Source organism: Stegostoma tigrinum, chromosome 5 (genome assembly GCF_030684315.1).
Source record: "Stegostoma tigrinum isolate sSteTig4 chromosome 5, sSteTig4.hap1, whole genome shotgun sequence".
Lineage (NCBI taxonomy): Eukaryota > Metazoa > Chordata > Chondrichthyes > Orectolobiformes > Stegostomatidae > Stegostoma > Stegostoma tigrinum.
Window position 1 is genome coordinate 77,706,292 of NC_081358.1, and position 19,905 is coordinate 77,726,196.

The following is a 19,905-nucleotide window of genomic DNA, read 5'->3' on the forward strand; positions in this document are numbered from 1 at the left end:
ATGAAAATAAGTAATAATTAAAATCATTTTCAACAGTTATACACATTATTCAAAGTAACTATCAATGGATCTTTGAAAATGGCCTGCTTTTTCTCCTAACCTCTTGATTGAAGAGATGTGGGTTTGAGAAGAAGCTGGAGATTAGAAGGGAGATATAAACCCTGATATCAATTTGGAGTGTGTTGTTAGGCATTTTGGAGCAGCAAAACATTGATTCCTTTCAATCAGATTGAATGGTTTTAACTCTTGGACATCATTAACATTTGTTGACACTGACTCCTTCCTCAGGTGGTTCAGGAGGCTGCTGAAAGTCCATGAATTTGGTCCCTGAGAGTAAGGAAGGTTTATTTTGGGGCAGGGGATTCATTACCGGTGAATTTGAGAGATGCCCGAGGACGTAAGGTGGATGACCATGGTGTCCTTGTTAGATCAAAAGCAGCACTCTAGCTCTTCCTGATGCACAAAGAGCCTTTAAAAAATTAAAACAAACTTTGCTTCTAAAGACTCATGAACATTAGCTGGTGGTCTCTGAACAGCCTATAGTTAAAATCAGTAACATAATAATGTCAGAAATATGTGACTTGCCTGTTTAAATGCACTTCCGTGGTGGACAGACTTTCAGTTTGGCATTCAGGCAAAGTAAAATCATGGGGTTTTAGCCTTTGGAGGAGGGATGTTGGGAATTTAAAATCATCCCTATTGTGCTTCTCAAATGAACATTATACAGATACATAGCACAATATAAATTAGAGACCATGTAATAATATTAAGCAATCTCAAATTTTAAAGCATCCATGAAGATCATCTCCCTCATCGTACAAAAAATGGTTTTGCTTTATACCCTGAAAACAATAGGTCTCTTGGAAATTGTGAACATCCAAGATATGCGCACCTAATTAATCTACTCTTTATGGTTTGATATCACAAGTGAGATTCAAACTTTTGAGTGAAAACATATGCTGTACATTCAAAGCAATCTTGACATATTTAAATGTTCAATTAAAAGAATAACTAGTACTTAGAATGAAAACTGCTGATTACAGATCAACATGCAAGCCAAATTTATTTCCAAAGTTACAATGTTTTGCAGGTACAGGAAGAGAAACGTATCTTTACAGCCGTTAGGTTTCTGTACAGAGATGCCAGTTACAGTAGTTCCTGAATTTTGTATGAACAAGAAAGACATTGCCTTGTTAACACTGCAACTGAAACTGTGGCATAATCCCACTAATTATGTTATAATAATTGCAGATATTCTACTGCAAAGTAATCATGAAATTGATTATTCATAAATCACAACAATTTTGAAATGTAAAAAAACCCTGAGTTTGTAACTGGCTTTCCAGTTGTTTTCTTTTAAATTGTTTATTGGTAAGATTAAAAATGGTTTTACTAACATCTTAGGGGGGAAGAAAGGAAAAGTTAATGAATACCTCTGAAGGGCTGCAGCTAATTCATTGCAGTGTGAACAGGACATGTTGCCTTACTCTCAAAAACAACTGTAGGTATCATACAGATATAACAGACCTTCAAGACATTGTGCCCATACATTTGAACAGTGCACCAAGTGGGAAAGATGAAGAACTAACTGAGCATTAAGACTGAGCTTTACAGCATTGTCATATCAGACTTGTAAAGAATACATGCCTTCATAATTACAACACTGATATTATCTGTCAACCTTCCTTCTATTCCCATTATTCTTAAGAGCTAAAATCTATGAAACAAATTTAACAACTAAATGTCATTGTGCACCATTTTCTTACCTAACCATGCCAAGAAATGTAAATTTGTCTTTATAATTTTAACAAGGTTCTGATTAGAGAACAGGCAGTGTACCAACCTATGATCAAGTGTCTTTTATTTCATTCAAAGGTACAACCTGACTCCTCTATAATAGAGGTTTATTACTAACAATTAATTTTACTGACAGTAGTTATTAATCCCTTGGATATGTAAAAATTTGGCTAAGCAAGCTTTACAGAAAAATCTAGAAGCTTTTTATTTGGACGAATGCCAGCGTAATTTTAAACCAGAATATTCAGTGAGATTTTGTTGGCAGATATGACTGGTTAGTCAATATTTACAATGATCTAACTCACTAAATCTTATAATATTTTCTTTCATATAAATTTAAAATTTTGCTTGCTGAATTGGGTCCATGGCACGCACATGAACACTTGGCAAGCAGAACCAAGAAAGGGGCAGCTCCCTATTTGAGTTGTCATCGTGAAATTTTATATTCAAGTAGTAATCTCCAGCATACAGGAATAGGAGAGCTCCACTGCAAACACAATCTTCAGTGGATTTCACCTGAAAAATAAAACAAAAAATGCTATTTCACAGAAAAGCCCATAACATAAAACAGGAACCATTTATCATCAGACAAACAGACAGCTCCTACCAAGGACAGACCTACTATAGAGATAGCTTTCAACCCATTGTGCTTTTGTTCCTGTGGGCCCACCAACAGACATTATGCAACAGAGCAACCAATTTATCCCAGAGCACAAAATCAATAACTGACACTGATCTCATTGATCTTATGGTTCTTGTTTGTGGCATATTGCTCAAGAACCTTTTAAGATCATGTGGTGTAAAACAGGTTTATACTTTAGAAAGTATGTACTCTGATGAAGGGTCTAGGCCCGAAACGTCAGCTTTTGTGCTCCTGTGATGCTGCTTGGCCTGCTGTGTTCATCCAGCCTCACATTTTATACTCTACATTAACCCAGGTTCTACTTATAAACAGTTGGTCCATAAATATTTACATTTATAAAGGATGTATTGAGCAGATCGAGTGTGTTTCTGGCTGTGTGTTCAGTTGCACTTTAAACAACACTGTAGGGTTTCGAACACAGTTTGTTTTTTAATATTAGCAGTCAAGTTCATATTACATATTTTTATATTTCTTTGGAAAGAAACAAAAAGGAAATTCAATTGACGCAGATTACAATTAGAACATTCATCTAAAAGTGTAAGGGTTTACTGCGTGTGAAGATTACAAAAAAATGGAATGTATATTAAATATTTTGAAAAGAAAATTAGAGCATGCTACAATGAGAAGTTAAATATTAAAATCTGATACAAGTCAGGTTATGCCTTGTTAATCTATCTGACAACATTGATTACGTTAAATGTTAGGTACCATGGTTATGGAGACTCTGCTAACTGGAATAGAATGAACTTAATCACCAGCCTAATGGGAATTTACAGTGTACAGTTCAAAACAAAGGCAATCATGCACTTTCCAAAGAAAATGCCATGAGAATATCTGAGACCTGACTGCAGAGAGAGAATAAAAAAGAAAACGTGAAGCCACTATAATCTTATGACACTATTAAATAAAGGAAGAGAAATAATAGAGCAAAGAGGTGCAGTTTCTTAAATAAAAAACAAGAAGTGTTACAGAAACTCAGCAGGTCTGGCAGCATCTGTGATGGGAGAAGAAAACTTAATGTCCTGAGTCCAATAGAAAGTGCAATACTCAGTCTTGAAATGAAATTACCTGGACAAGTTGATTCCAGAATTGGATTAGTGGCAGGACATGGGGTGTGGTGATAAAATGCTGTTTATGTGACTGGATCCTGGTGTACACTGGTATACAACAGGGATCAGTGCTGGGTCCCTTATTGTTTTACATTTCAAGATGATATAGATGAGAATGATGTAAGACAGAATTAAATAGTAAGTAAGTTTCAGATGACACAAAGATCTGCTAACTTAACAATGAGGGGGAAGATTTTAGGTTATGGGAGGGTATAATTGAGTTGGTTAGATCAGCAGCGGATGGAATTTAACCCTGGTAAATGTGAGGCAATGCACTTTGGAAGCAGTAACAAGAGAAGGGAGTATTTAATGAATGGCAGGACATAAGAAGTTCACAGGAATCGACAGATGTTGCAGTGCTTGTCCATAGATCCCAGAAGGTTACAGGGCAGGTTAATAGCATAGGTGAAGAGGCATGGCATAGATTATAATAGCAAGGAAGTTATGTTGAAGCTGTATGGAACTTTAGTTAGACCACTGCTAGATTACTGTCTCCAGTTCTGGTCACTGCGCTATAAGGAAGATGATTGCAAAGGAAAGTATGCAAAGGAGAATCACCAGAATGTTAAGAGAGCAGAAATTGTTGGAAAAGCTCAGTCGGTCCGGCAGCATCTGTGGAGAGAAATTAGAGTTAACATTTTGGGTCCAGTGACTCTTCTTCAGAACAGGATCTGAAACTGACCTGAAAATGTTAGGTCAGTTTCAGATCCTGTTCTGAAGAGGAGTCACTGGACCCAAAATGTTAACTCTGATTTCTCTCCACAGATGCTGTCAGACCCAACAGGCCTTTCCAGCAATATCTGTTTTTGTATTTGATTTCTAGCATCTGCAGTTCTTTTGGTTTTCACCAGCATGTTGTATTGGGTGCAGCATTTCAACTATGAAGAAAGGCCAAATAAGCTGGGGTTCTTTTCTTTGGAGCAAAGAAGGATGAGGGGAGATATGACAGAAGTGTATAAAGTTATGAGGGGCATGGACAGGGTGAATAGAAAGCAGCTGTTCCCCTTTGTTGAAGGATCAGTAACAAGGGGTCATCATTTTAAAGTGAAAGATGGGATTTGAGGAAAAGCTTTTCGCCCAGAGGTTGATGGGGGTCTGGAATGCAGTGTGGGAGGGTACCCGATACAGAAAATCTCACAACCCATTCTCATATGCACAATGGCTGACGTATCTCGATAATTCCCCTTCCTGGAGGCCTGACAGCTGAACATTTCTCTACATATCTCACAACCATTAAAAACTACTTGAACTGACACAAAGTGTCATAACATTCAGGAGTATGGAGCTATTGCAGGAAAGAAGGACTAGTGTAGTAGCACAGACTTGATAGGTCAAAGAGCTGCTTTTGTACTGTATGCTTCTAAGATTAAGGGAGGGAACACAATGGAGAATGTTCATGTTGGAGTACTATTTAAAGATAAGCCATTTACCTCTGCTCAGAAGGTCACTAATATAATTCGTAAAAAGGCAAATTCAAACAAAGTTCAATGAGCAGCTGAAATTCAAAATAGGCAAGCGGAGGCCAAAATCGCAAAGGCATTTAAAAGGCATCCAGATGGTATGGTGGGGTAGAGCTGGATGAGCACAGCAGGCCAAGCAGCATCATAGGAGCAGGAAGGCTGATAGCCCGAAACGTCAGCCTTCCTGCTCCTCTGATGCTGTTTGGCCTGTTGTGTTCATTCAGCTCTACACTTTGTTATCTCGGATTCTCCAGCATCTGCAGTTCCTATTATCTCAGATGGTATCGTGGATCGTTGTAGACATTCCTAGGTGGATGAGTTCAGTCAGACTAAGTTGCCTCTTTCACGTAACACTGTGTAAATGATCAAATCTTGTGGCAGTTTCAAATACTCTTGTATAGCAGACAATGTAAATGATCTCACCTAATCATGGTAATATTATTTGCTTTTAGTTACATTTACCCTCGTATTTTGGGGACTTCAAACCTTTTGCATGGCAAGTTGTTAAAAGTGTAACCTGATTGAAGAAATATGAAATTAATGATCCCAGTACGAAGAAAGTGTAAACAGAGGGTTCAGAAAGAGAGAGAGAACATGAGACATGAAAGAGAAATAGAAGATAGCGAAGAACATTATGTTTATAAACAAAAATTTCTAATAATATTCAAAAGCTGAAGGAATAAGATTCCAAATGTGTAATAGTTAATTACAGTTCTAGAGAGCTGACAAGTAGTAATTAAAACTTCTCACAGAGTATTTAAGCTGAAGTGGACAAAATAGAACTTCCTGTAGAAAGTTCAGTACGCATCTACTGTGCAAATATAGCAACTTCATCCAATTAAATGGTGAACCAGAGACTGCTATTCTGTTTTTGTACATTAAGTGCACATTTGCCCTTGCTTGAAGCTGCTCTAGCATTTATACAAGAATAGTAGATTCCATTAGCCACGCAATTATTTTGCATGATAATGATGGACTAATGTACAACTTGAAAGTCATACCTAGCCATTAAAATACCACGGACACAGCATGCTAAGTTGTGTATTAATTACCATCATACACAAAAAACTGACATTGTTAAGTAGTAGTATCACTCACTAGTAAGTTCTATTTATGCAATAAAACCTGTTACGCCAAAAATGGCTTCTTTAAGGTTAACTCACAGTATCTTTACAAGAAAAGATTTTTTTTACAAAAGAAAAACAACAACAGCCGTAAATAAACAAATTTTGTGACATTAGTGTCATAAAGTAATGTGATGTTGCATTTTGAGTGACTTATCTCACTTTATGTTCAGAAAATTATTTCTGAATATGACGTAAAAATAGGAAGGCAATAACAAAGATGCTTGGCTAAAATTAGTGCATTTCAGTTGGACGAGTGGGGTTCTAACACAGAATAATTCATTCAAAAAAATGCCAGAGAAAACTGTAAACCAGAAATGGGAGATAATTAATGACATGAAAATAATAAATACATTCTCCGAAGTAAAAGACAGGGTTTGTTTGCAAATAAAGATGTTGAGATTAAAATTACATTTAAAAAAGGTATATGATAAATGTAGAAATTTGACACTCAGGGAAACGCAGGAAAATATAAAACATATTGGAAGACAGCAGAACGAGTTATTACAACAGAAAACTGGTGTTCAAAACAGAGAATTAATAAACATTTTGAAAGGATAGTCCTGGAAGCAGTGGGGATATTTTAAAGTGAAACAATGAGTTTGTAGTTGAGAGCAAAACAATAATGGAGAAATATTCGAATCAGGCTTTTGCAGAAGGTGGTGAAAATAGAACCAAAGAAACAACTTAGAAGGATGTAAAAGCTAGAACTGCAGATAGGTTTGCAAAAGAAAGCTGGATTAAAACGTTAATAGCACTGAAAAACGAACTGAAATTCAATGTATCCCACTAGAGGGGTTGGGCAAAGATAACTGAAGAACAAAACATAATTATCCAAATGCTTAAATATTAGTTCAATTTGAAGTAATACATGTAACTCTATTAGCCAATCCTGTTCAAACCAAAACATGTGATTATATTGATAATACTTTTTGTCTGTTCATCATCTCTTGCCCGTGTGACTTCAAACAGTTTTCCTACGTGTTACTTGATCAAAATCTCCTAGGGTACTGCATTGGAAATCAAGCCCCACAAAATTGAAAATTTGATGAAAATATCAAATTTTCTAGTTTTATTTAACTGCTTAGTTTAGGTTAATAGCACATGCATATAGCAGGTTTTCATTAACAAAGAAATAACTATTTTTTGTAATCAAACTGTTTTTAACCAGTAGCAAAAAAGAAACGAACTACCAATGTGTAACTCGATAAACTAAATTTCTCAAAAATCCCTACCATGTGGAAGCTGGCCAATTCAAGCCATCCAGGCCATCGAGTCATGCTAACTGTCTGAAAAGCATCTCACCCAGACCCACTTCCTACTTTATTCCTGTAACCCCACATTCCCTATGGCTAATCCACCTAACCAGCACATCTCTGGACACTGTGGGCAATTTAGCATGGCCAATCTACCTAACCTCCACATCTTTGAGCTGTGGGAGGAAACTGGAGCACTTGGAGGAAACGCATGCTGGCATGGGGAGCATGTGCAAACTCCACACAGTCGCCCAAGGGTGGAATTGAATGTGGGTCTCTGGTGCTGTGAGGCAGCAGTGCTAACCATCGAGCCACCATGCTGCCCCTAAAACACTACCCCTTTTTCCTAAAAATATTTCCACACATATACAGGTACACAAGGAAACAAGATAAGGATATTAAAGCTGAGAAAAGTTAAAACATCAGGGAGAATTAGTTTGATAGGACCAATACCAAATCATTGATGAGTTCTTTACTTTCTGCTTCCTTTCAGTTCTTTGATGAGACAAGGTCGTTTGCACAGTGATGCTGTCTTTCATTCACTGTTTGAGAATTTACTTCTTTCAATGTCTCTGAAAGTGTTGTCCCCTTGAACAGGAAATTTGCAGAAAGAGCATTTTACACGGAAATGATGAATGAAAACAGCTGGTGGAGGGTTTTCTGTCATTTCGCCATGTCGGAGATGGAGAAAGAGAGAGATTGAGATACTGTCTCTTTGCAGGCTAGATGTTTCTGCTGTATTGTCTACACACAGGACTATAGAGATTTTCCCAGGATTCAGTAAAGTGGTTGTTCCTGTGTGGAGTGGTCAATTGAAAAACTAATTCAAGGACAAACATGAACGTGAACATGAACATGAACACGCACCTGATATGTTTAACATCTTCCTCACTACTCAAATAAAGCAACATTGTAGGTACAAAGCACAATGAGTTCCAGTACTTTGTTCTAAAATCCACAAAATTATCTTCTAGGTTGCAGGGGGAATCGAGTTTAAGAGCCGCGAGGTTATGCTGCAGCTCTACAAAACCCTGGTGATACCACACTTCGAATGTTGTGTCCAGTTCTGGTTGCCCTATTATAGGAATGATGTGGAGGATTTGGAGAGGGTGCAAAGGAGGTTTACCAGGATGCTGCCTGGACTGGAGGGCTTGTCTTACGAGGAGAGGTTGACTGAGCTCGGACTTTTCTCTTTGGAGAGGAGGAGGAAGAGAGGAGACCTGATCGAGGTGTACAAGGTAATGAGAGGCATGGATAGAGTCGATAGCCAGAGACTTTTCCCCAGGGCACGATTGACTGTCACGAGGGGTCATAGTTTTAAGGTGTTAGAAGGAAGGTATAGAGGAGATGTCAGAGGGAGGTTCTTTACCCAGAGAGTTGTGAGCACATGGAATAGTTTACCAGTGGTAGTCGTGGAAGCAGAGTCATTAATGACATTTAAGCAATTGCTGGACATGCACATGGACAGCAGTGAATTGAGGGGAATGTAGGTTAGGTTATTTTATTTTTGGATTAGGATTATTCCACAGCACAACATCGTGGGCCAAAGGGCCTGTTCTGTGCTGTACTTTTTCTATGTTCTATGCTCTATGCTTGTTTTAAAGCAAGATCATTTCCCATGTTTTGGTCAACAGTGCAAAAAATTAATTGCTCTCCACAAAAAAAGCCAATCACAGAACAAAATCACAGAGCGAACTGCATAATAGTAAATATAGACCTTTATGTCAAACAGCAATGCATGTTTACCTACACCAATGTACTGTGGTAGTTCAAGGCAGCAGCTCTTCACCACGTTCTCAAAACCAGAGATAGGCAATAAATGTTGGCCTTGCCAGTGACATCCACATACCATGAATGAATTTTTTTAAAAAACCTGAGCGGGCTCTTTGATTGAGATTTTCAACCAAACTCACTCTCCTGCTCTTCTTATAAACCCTCATATCTTGCACCTCAAGTATTTATCTAATTCTCTTTACATTTAGCATTTAGACTGATTCTACAACCTTTTCAGACTGTCAAATCCAGATCATAGCAATTCTTTAACAAATTTCTCAACTCCTTCAGCTCTCATGAAAACAACCCCAGCTTCTTCAGTCTTTTCACATAATTGACACCTTTCATCCCTGGTATCACTGTAAAATTTCTTCTGTACCCTCTGTAAGAACTAAATATTTCATTCAATCACTCTGAATATAAAGAATTTTGCTTTAAGTGTCAAGTTTAGCCTTGATCAAAGTTTAATCCTGACCAATAATCCCACATTTCAGAACCACTTTAAGACCTTTATGCTGTACAACATTCAAGCAGTATACACTAAGATTTTCAATTACTTGTTGAAGTTATACAAAATGACAATTTTAGATTTCTTTTTCTTAAATCGGTAATTTACTTTGACATCATGTTCTGTCCTACAATGATTGCAGCAGAAAATAACTGTTTGAAGCTTTCACCTTTGGTCAAATAGTAAGAGAGATTCTGGAGGTGAAATCCACTTTGCGTGCAACATAAAAATGACACCAGCTGATCAGCAGCAGAGTATAAACCTGCCTGTGCATTTTTTCTTCAATAAAAATCAAAATCAATAAATTGGGAAATCAACGAACTCATCACTCAAGGTGCCTCTTTGCTCAAGGTAAATTTAACCCCCTGAATATCAGATCTGACATTGCCATAAGGCATACAATGCTCATTTGCTTCTTGGTCCAATAAAGTTCGTCTTTATTTTACTACATGTATAGGAATTATTTGCTTCAATTTACTAAACATTTCAGAGCCATGACCTTGTTGACTCGACGTTGGGTCATCGGACCATTTATCTCCTTATGAGGCATTGTGCCATAATTGTGTTTATAATTCTCCTGCAAAATGCCCCGGAATACCTTACAAATGTAAGTTGCTGTTATTAATAAACCACATCTTTTCTGGTAGTTACACAGAAGACATACAGTGCATTATAATTTAGAGAGGGTCTACTTACCGCATCTATGTAGAATGTATTCGATCCAATTGAAGTAACGGCATTTCCAAGATCATTGTTATGGACGCCGTTTTGATAGTCCTGGTATGGAATGACAGTGAGAGCAAAAGGACCGACTGTGCCCTTGCTCTGATTGGTCAGCTTCACTTCCAGAGACGTTGGGTCACCGGCCCGACACTCTACCACTACATCACAATCACAGGGCTTCCCAGCTACAAAAACATCTGTAAAAGGGAAAAAAAAAAGCAAAGGTCAAGGTTTACAAAAATACTTACAAACTTCCAAGTTCGTACTACTATTCTAATTCTCTCCCTTCTTGCCTCTGTTCTAAAAACAATTATAGAACGATTGATTTTTTGATGAAACATCCAGTGGCTATTGCTATGAGACTTAATTCCCTTTCACACATAGTTGGCAGATGTCCCCAAAGAGCACTCAGGGATTGAAACTTTAACTGACTTTTCATCTTTCCAAGTGAAGGACATTAAACTCAACTGTATCATCTGGAGAAATAAAATCAGTTAACTTGCCAAATACTAGAACAGTGGTACATCATTCACTGCCGAACTGCATTTGAAAGGTACACCCACGCAAGATGGGATAAATTATAAATTATATGCTTTCTACAAGTACTCACAAAATATATTACAGGTAGTTTTATTGGATGGAAAAACCGATATACTACCATATCTTACGATCTCCGTCTGTCAACATCTTTGACTTCTAACTCTATTAACTGAAATAGAATTACAATCGGAGATAGCCACTTAATCTCAATTTGTCATGATTGAAATATCCAGCCAGAATAAAGGTATGACTACAAAACTGGTATTTTTAGTTTGAACAAGGCATTTAATTAGTAGCACACAATGAACAAAAATGGGCCAACAGAACTGGATGGATTGTCTTGGGCAACAGTTAGATGAGAAAGTTCAATATTTGCTACAGTAAATGCTGTGAAGTTAACACGAAATCATTCCTTAGAGAATATGATCTTTGCCGGACCTGATCTGAAGAAACAAGTTATGCAAATTCTTTCTTAAGAAGTTACCACAATGAAACATTCTCTTTCATTCTCATAAAAAAATAAAATCATAAGGTGTAAATGAAGTAACACTGTATTTAAAGCCCATTTAGAAAGAGAGATTGTCTTGTAGGGAACATATTAATTTTAAATAATTAGGGATATTGGTGATAAAGTTGTACATGAACTGTCCTATTCATTTTTAGGAGTCGATTTTGAATCTAGCTAGGATTAAACGAATACAAGCTTCCTAAGCGAAACAGATAATTTTGCTTTTAGCAGGTAGAATCTCTCAATATCATGTAGTCTGCAATACAACAAAAATAGGCAATATCATGGAGAGGCCATAAAATGAACTTGTGCAGTTGCAATGCAGTAGTTCTTGATTAGGCAGTTTTCTAGGATTGCGGTTTATGCACATTTTTGAGGTACAGACAGCATTACCCTCCAAGTAATCCCTCATGCACTTGCGAGTGGTTATTCTACATTGGATGCTGAAATTTAAAATGCACTGTATGCTCATATATCAACACCACTTGCATTGAAGAAGACACATGTCCTCATAAAAGCAAGGAATTTAATTGTTTACTAAGGTAATTAATTGCTGATTTACTTGGAGATTAAAGGTCTCATTTGAGAGTTTGAAATTTTCTGTGCATCTTTACTACATTTGCAGAATATTTCAGTCAACAACAATGCTAAATGATATGCAAAAAGCACAAGACACAAAAATAACCAAGATAAAATAAAAAATTGTAACAACAAATAACCTTCCTTGTGGAGGAGTTCAGTGAATGTCAAAATACTACTTCATGTTGCTAAGAATCATGTTGAAGGAGGGTCACTGGATTTGAAACATTAACTCTGTTCTTCTCTCCACAGAAACTGTCAGATCTGTTGAGTTTCTGCAGCACTTTCTGTTTTTGCTGCAGATCACTAGCACCTGCAGTTCTGTATTTTATATAAGAAGGAACAACCTACTTGACCTTGTCGTCAATAATTTATATGTCACAGATGTACCTGTCCATGACAGTACTGGATGGAGTGACTATTGCACAATCATGATGGAGGCATTGAGGATACCTTCCATTCTGTTAAGTGGCACCATCACTTGCCCAAATGGGACAAATTTCACTAAGACCTTGCAACTCAAAACTGTGCATTCTTAAGATGCCATAGACAATCAGCAGCAGCAGGATAAGGTTCAATCACAATCTGAAGCATTACTGCCTGGCACATTTACCACTCTCATATTACCTTCAAGCTGGGAATCAATCTTGTTTCAACTAAGTGTACAGATGACACCAAGATAAGACAGAATAATTTTTTGAAGACGACATAAGGCAGTTGCAGGCAAATGTAAATGCATCCGCCAGAAACAGCAACAGGCATACCTAGACATGAAATGTCAACCTGGTGAAACTACAACATATGCCAAATAGCAGAACAGCATATACTAAATAGAGTTAAGCAATTTCGAAACCCACAGATTTGATCTTGTCTCTGCAGTACTGACACATGCTATCACGACTGGTGGTAGACAATTTAAAAAATTAGGAGGAGTAGCAAAAAACAAAGTGCTAGAAAACTTTAGTCAGGTTATCCGCATCTGCAGGGTGACAAATAAGTTAACATTTTTAGTCCGATATAACGTTTTCAGAATTCTAATTATGATCAATTCCTCTCGTAATAAAGAGTAACATTCCATTAGCCTTCATGATTATCTGCTGTACCTGAGTACTACTGTTTTGTAACTACTGGACTGGAACCCCTGCAGTCCTCTGCACACTCGAATCATGCAGTCTATTTTTCATTCAAGCATTAATCTGTATTTTTATTCTCCTGCCAAAGCGAACATCACATTTTCTCTCATTACAAGCCATCTACCAGATATTTGCTCAATCACTCAGCCTATTTATAATCATCTGTAACTTCATGTCTCCTTCACAAAATACTTTCCTACCTATTTTGGTATTATCTGTGAATTTAGCTACAAGGCCCTCACTCCCCCGCACCTACGTTATTGATGATGTAATTTTTAAATGTTGAGGCTCCAGCACAGAGCTCTGTGGAGGTCATTAATAACGGCTTGTTTATCAAAAATAAACCATAAAATGAATTGACCCATATAAGCACTGCAGCTACGGAAACAAGTCAAAGACTGGGAACACTGTGGCGAGTAATGCACCTCCTGTGCACTATTGACACAATACAAGTCAGGAGTATAATAGAATACTCTCCAGTTGCTTGAATGTGCACAGCTCCAACAGCACTCAAGAGCTTCAACAGCATCCAGTACGAAGCAGCCTGCTTGATTGGCATCCTATCCACCACAGTCCATACTTACCCACTTGATTACCTAGCATATCGGCAGAAGTATATAGGTCACCAAGGTTCCCTGACCTTCCAAACCTGTGGCCTTAGTCACCAGATACATGGAAATATTGCCCCTGTCCAAACCACACATCAACCAGATTTGAACTGAATTGTCATTCCTTCATTATTGCTGTCAAAATTCTACAACTCCCTGCTAACAGCATTATGGGGGTACCTATGCTACTTCAACCGTAGTGGTTCAAGAAAGCGACTCACTACTACCCTCTCAAGGACATTGAAATTGGGCAACAAATGTTTGCCTAGCCAGTGACATACACATCTCATGAATGAATGAAAAGAAATTTTATCCAAGACAGGTATTTCATTTCTGACATGAAATCCACTTTGAAGCAGATGGATAGGTCACCAGCATTGCAATATAGAAAACTGTAAAGCCCTGACAGAGGTTTTAAATTTCAAATTATGCTGAAGTAACTTGGGAGTACCTGTATATCTTTATGCTGGTTTTAGAGACAGAGAAAATGAAAGCATTTCTTGTGTCATGAACGTCAATCACAATAACATTACTGCAGGCTTGCATTCTGTGCAAAAGGTTAACAACTGCGATAACATTATTGCAAGCTTATTAATAATTGCAGGTGTCTACCAGAACATCTTTTGGAAAGTAAATATATCACATAATTCACCCATAGTCAGAATATATTATACGAAGCTTTCATGTTTTTGTTTCAAATATTCAACAATGGTGAAGAGAGCATTTGGTGTAAATTTTTATTTCAAAAGCACAAAAATATATTTTAATAAACTCATTTTTAGTTGGTCATCGTATGTTTCCTAATAAGTGATAATATCATAGCTATATTTGAGTTTTTGCAAGAAAAAACAAATTTACATTTTCACACAAATTTTCATTGCCTCAGTGTGTCCCAAATCACTTTACAGCCAATTATCTACTTTTGAAAATAAATACATAAGAATTAGTAAAAAAAAAAGTGTATGCTACTCAGCCCCTGGAATCTGCTCCACTACTCAAAGGGATCATGGCTAATGTGATTAGTCCACATTTCCACTTACCTCTGACAATTTTTCATACCCTAGCCTATGAAAAGTCTACCTACTTTTGCATTAAAAATATTCAAAGATTATTTTTCCACAGTTATGACCTCAGAGATAGAATAACTATTTCTCTGTCTTACAGGTGATCCTTTGTTTTGAATTTAGTGACTGCCTTCTTTTGCATTATACTACAAGAGGAAACATGTTTTCCATGTGCACCCTATCGCGATCCCTTAGGCTTTTATACATTTAACTCAAATTGCTCCTTACTCTTCTGAACTTGAGCAGATACAATCATAGCTTTCCAATCTTTCCAGGGAAAGCAACCTATCCATTCCAGGTATTAGTCAAGTCAAAGTTCTCAAATTGCTTCCAATGCATTCGCAGCTTTCACCAGTGCCCAGTAGATTTGAAGCATCCACACCCCTATTTTGTAGACATGGCGCCCGGGTTGCGAAAGGCTTACATTCATTTGTACGCAAGTTGGAACACAAATCAGGACAATAAAAAGCAGCTGTTTTTAGGTACAGGAAGTGTTTGTATGTCAAATATTTAAAATTACATCCCTGCATTGGATTATAATTGTAAGTACGAACATTTTTAAGTTGAATGCCTATAAATCACGATACCCCAGAATTTTTTCCTTGGAACGTCAGAAGCTGAGGGGGCAACCTTATAGAGGTTCCTCAGGTCATGAGGGACACAGATAATGTAAATAGCCAAAGTCTTTTTTCAAGTGTAGGGGAGTTCAAAACTAGAGGGCATAGGTTTAAGGTGAGAGGGACAAGAATTAAAAGGGACCGAAGGGGCAACCTTTTTGTACAGAGGGACGTCTGCATATTGAATGCTGCAAGTAGTAGAAGAAGTGGGTAGAATTGCAAAATTTAAAAGACATTTGGGCAGATACATGAATGGGAAAGGTTTTAGAAGTTATAGACAAAATGCAGACAAATTGAACTCATTAGGTTTGGGATACCTTTTTGGCATGGATGAGCTGGGCTGAAGAGTCTGTTTCTGTGCTGTTTGGCTCTATGACTTGAGGGAAAAATAGCAGTAATGGAGAAATTTGTGGCATGTATGAATGCCAAATCACAACATAATCTTTGGAACCTTGGGTTTTTAAAGAAGTAGGTGACAACATCATAAATACCTTCACAATAATCTTTCAAAGTTCTTTCCAACTGTGACCTTATCATTTGGATTTGAAATCATTCAGTCATTATTTAAGAAAGGTGGGAGATGATAGAAATATAGATCAGTTAGTTAAACAGCTGTCATTGCTAAGTTGCTAGACTCTAAAATTGAGGAAAGAGAGCCTGATCATCTGCAAAACATTCAACATGAGGAGAAAATTTGCATGGATTTCTATGACTGCATCATGTCTGATGAATCTATCAAATTTTTACAGGCATGGCTTTATTCATCGATATTATTGATACGAACTTTCAAAAGGCATTTGATAGTCTCTTATCAGAGTCATCAGCTATCGTTGAAGACATGGAGTTGAACGCAAATTATTGTTTGAAAATTGGCAAAATAGAGAAAGCAGGGCTCTTGGGAAGGCCTTCTAATTGGTAGTGACTAACAAATGTCCTGCAATGATTTATAAGCGAGAACTTAATCATTCACTGAAGTGATCAACAAACTAGATGACAGGACAGGAATCCAGATGTCCAAAGTACACAAAGGCAGAAAATACTGTAAGTAATTACAATGGAAAATTACAAAGACAAATTATTAGATCAAATGAAAAGGCAAAACTGTGGCAAAAAGATTTCAGTCTAACCATAGATAAGAGATAATGGGAACTGCAGATGCTGGAGAATCCAAGATAACAAAGTGTGAAGCTGGATGAACACAGCAGGCCAAGCAGCATCTCAGGAACACAAAAGCTGATGTTTCGAGCCTAGACCCTTCCTCTCTGAAAAAGGGTCTAGGCTCGAAACATCAGCTTTTGAGCTCCTGAGATGCTGCTTGGCTTGCTGCGTTCATCCAGCTTCACATTTTGTTAACTTCAATCTAACCATGACCCACTTAGGATGTAAACAGAATAGAACAGGGTATTTTCTAAACGTGAAAAGATAAAAACAATGGACAAAGAGTCGAGGACCCAGATTAAGAGATCATTATACTGTCATTAACACAGAGAATGCAGAAAACCTCAGCAAGTCTGGCAACATTTGTGGAGAGAGAAACAGTGTTAATGTTTCGAACCCTCTATTATTATTCTTCAGCTATCTTCTCCTGTTCTGAAGAGGAGACATACCTGACTCAAAATTCCACAGATGTTGCTAGGCTGCTGAGTTTCTCCACATTCTTTGTGTTTGTTTCAGACTTACAGCAGCCACAGTATTTTGCCTTTATTAAACTGTCATAAATGGGTACAGAAAATAACGAAAAGGGTGAATGGGATGCTTTATGTCCGGAGGACTAGCATATGACGGGTTAGAAGATGAAAGCAATAACATTGTTTATCTTCATTATGGAACACTGGCACTTTTTTTCTGAAAAGTGTAGACTGCTATCTGCTAGGTTCAGTCTTTTGAAATGAAATACCATCAGTATATGATACTTCAACTGTCAATTAGTTGGAGCCAGGCCAGAATTTACGGCAGGTCTCAGACCCAAGTTTATATTATAGAAGACTATAGCCAGAATCTTCCAAGCAATAAAAAGTAATTTCTCACTGCACTTGTCCTTCCCTCAACAAGACAGTGCTGCAAATTCCTTTTGCTATCTAAGGAATGAACAGTGGTGCATCAGGAAGAACCCATGCGCATGGGAGTAAGCATGCCCCCTTGCATGATACCAGCTTCCATATATTAAATTTAATGATCCAGCTTTTGAAAATTATTGAATTGCTGAGTAAATGAGTGATTGGATGAGTTGGTGCGAGTGAAATGGCAAGGTAGATGAGGAAGAGAGATGGATGAATGGGTAGGATGGCTGGGAGGATGAAGTGGTAGATGAGTAGGGTGGGAATTGGTTCGGGTTAGTGGACTGTAGGTGGAGGTGTAATCTAGTTAGTTGGTCAGTGGGATGAGCAGATCTGGGAGTAGTTGGTCAGGTCGAGGCAATTAGTTGGGTGAATGGCTGGGGTTAGGGAAGTGATTCAGGGGTGAAGTTGTGGACTTATTGACATTTTAGATGTGGTTTCAATCTTTTTTTTCAGTAATTTCAGTAAACTATAATAATAAACGGAGTAAAAAGTTAACAATGAAATGGAAAATACAAACCAAATCATATTACTCAAAATATTTTGAAAATAATTTTAGTTGGCATCTTTGATTCATCACTTGAGGATTTACTATCAGAAGTTTGTAACATAACAAAGATCAAGATGTTTGCAAGAAAATGACTTTGTCCTGAAAAGAAAATTCTATGTTTGAAATTTATTTTCAAGTATCTATGCCATACTGAGGAGCCAACTTGTGACAGCAAACAGACACAAGAAGGATAGAGAAAGGCGAGGAGGTTGAGACAATATATTTGGATTTTCAGAAAGCATTTAAAAAGATACCATACATTGGGCTAATTAATAAACTAAAAGATCATGGTGTTGAAGCGAGTACATTAGTATGGAAAGACAATTGGGCAAATAACAGAAGGCAGAGAGTTGGGATAAGGAAAGCATTTTAAGGATGGCAACTAGCGGAGTGTCACAAGGCTCAGTGAATGGGCCACAATTATTTACAATATATCGTAGTATCTTAATAATGAAAATAAATCTGCAAAATTTTCAGAAGACCCAAAAATATGTGGAAAGTCAAGTACTGAGGATAATACCAAGAATCTGCAGAGAAATATAGACTGATTAAGTAAGCAAGTAGTCAAGAACCTGGCATGTGGAATATAATGTGCAGAAATATGAGGTTAGTCCCTTTGTCAAGAATAGAGGAGCTGAATATTATTTACATAGAGAAAGACTGCACAAAGCTACAGAATAGAAGGATTTGTGAGTCCTTGACCAAAAAATCATGAAAAGCTAGTATTCAAATTTAGCAGGTAGTAGGGAAGGCAAATGTAATGTTGGTCTTGATTTCGAAGGGAATGAATATAAAAGGATAAAATTGTATCAGTGATAATGGGAACTGCAGATGCTGGAGAATCGAAGATAATAAAATGTGAGGCTGGATGAACACAGCAGGCCCAGCAGCATCTCAGGAGCACAAAAGCTGACGTTTCAGGCCTAGACCCTTCATCAGAGAGGGGGATGGGATGAGGGTTCTGGAATAAATAGGGAGAGGGGGGGAGGCGGACCGAAGATGGAGAGAAAAGAAGATAGGTGGAGAGGAGAGTATAGGTGGGGAGGTAGGGAGGGGATAGGTCAGTCCAGGGAAGACGGACAGGTCAAGGAGGTGAGATGAGGTTAGTAGGTAGGAGATGGAGGTGCGGCTTGGGGTGGGAGGAAGGGATGGGTGAGAGGAAGAACAGGTTAGGGAGGCAGAGACAGGCCAGACCTCCGTTACATTGATGACTGTATCGGCGCCGCCTCTTGCTCCCCAGAGGAGCTCAAACAGTTCATCCACTTCACCAACACCTTCCACCCCAACTTTCAGTTCACATGGGACATCTCCAGCACATCCCTCACCTTCCTGGATCTCTCAGTCTCCATCTCAGGCAACCAGCTTGTAACTGATGTCCATTTCAAGCCCACCGACTCCCACAGCTAACTAGAATACACCTCCTCCCACCCACCCTCCTGCAAAAATTCCATCCCCTATTCCCAATTCCTCCGCCTCCGCCACATCTGCTCCCACGATGAGGCATTCCACTCCCGCACATCCTAGATGTCCAAGTTCTTCAAGGACCGCAACTTGCCCCCACAGTGGTCGAGAAAGCCCTTGACCGCTTCTCCCGCATTTCCCGCAACACATCCCTCACACCCCGCCCCCTCCACAACCGCCCAAAAAGGATCCCCCTCGTTCTCACACACCACCCCACCAACCTCCGGATACAACGCATCATCCTCCGACACTTGCGCCATCTACAATCCGACCCCACCACCCAAGACATTTTTCCATCCCCACCCCTGTCTGCTTTCCGGAGAGACCACTCTCTCCGTGACTCCCTTGTTCGTTCCACACTGCCCTCCAACCCCACCACACCCGGCACCTTCCCC

At 38.3% G+C, this 19,905-nt stretch overlaps 1 protein-coding gene across 2 annotated transcripts in view; it reads right to left on the bottom strand.

The window, feature by feature from the left end:
• Positions 1-1,044: 1,044 nt before the first annotated feature.
• Positions 1,045-19,905, bottom strand: part of LOC132209589 (trafficking protein particle complex subunit 9-like) — a 95,309-nt gene continuing 76,448 nt past the window's right edge. Inside the window, exons 1-3 of one of the 2 annotated variants that reach the window (XM_059646084.1) lie at positions 13,738-13,822; positions 10,367-10,590; positions 1,045-2,313 (exon numbers count right to left, since the gene is read on the bottom strand). In XM_059646084.1, the coding sequence (XP_059502067.1) occupies positions 2,134-2,313; positions 10,367-10,590; positions 13,738-13,756 (423 nt within the window). In that variant the 5' untranslated portion in view covers positions 13,757-13,822 and the 3' untranslated portion in view covers positions 1,045-2,133. Of the gene's footprint in view, positions 2,314-10,366; positions 10,591-13,737; positions 13,823-19,905 lie in introns of those variants that run through there. The other variant, XM_059646083.1, reaches the window with a different exon arrangement.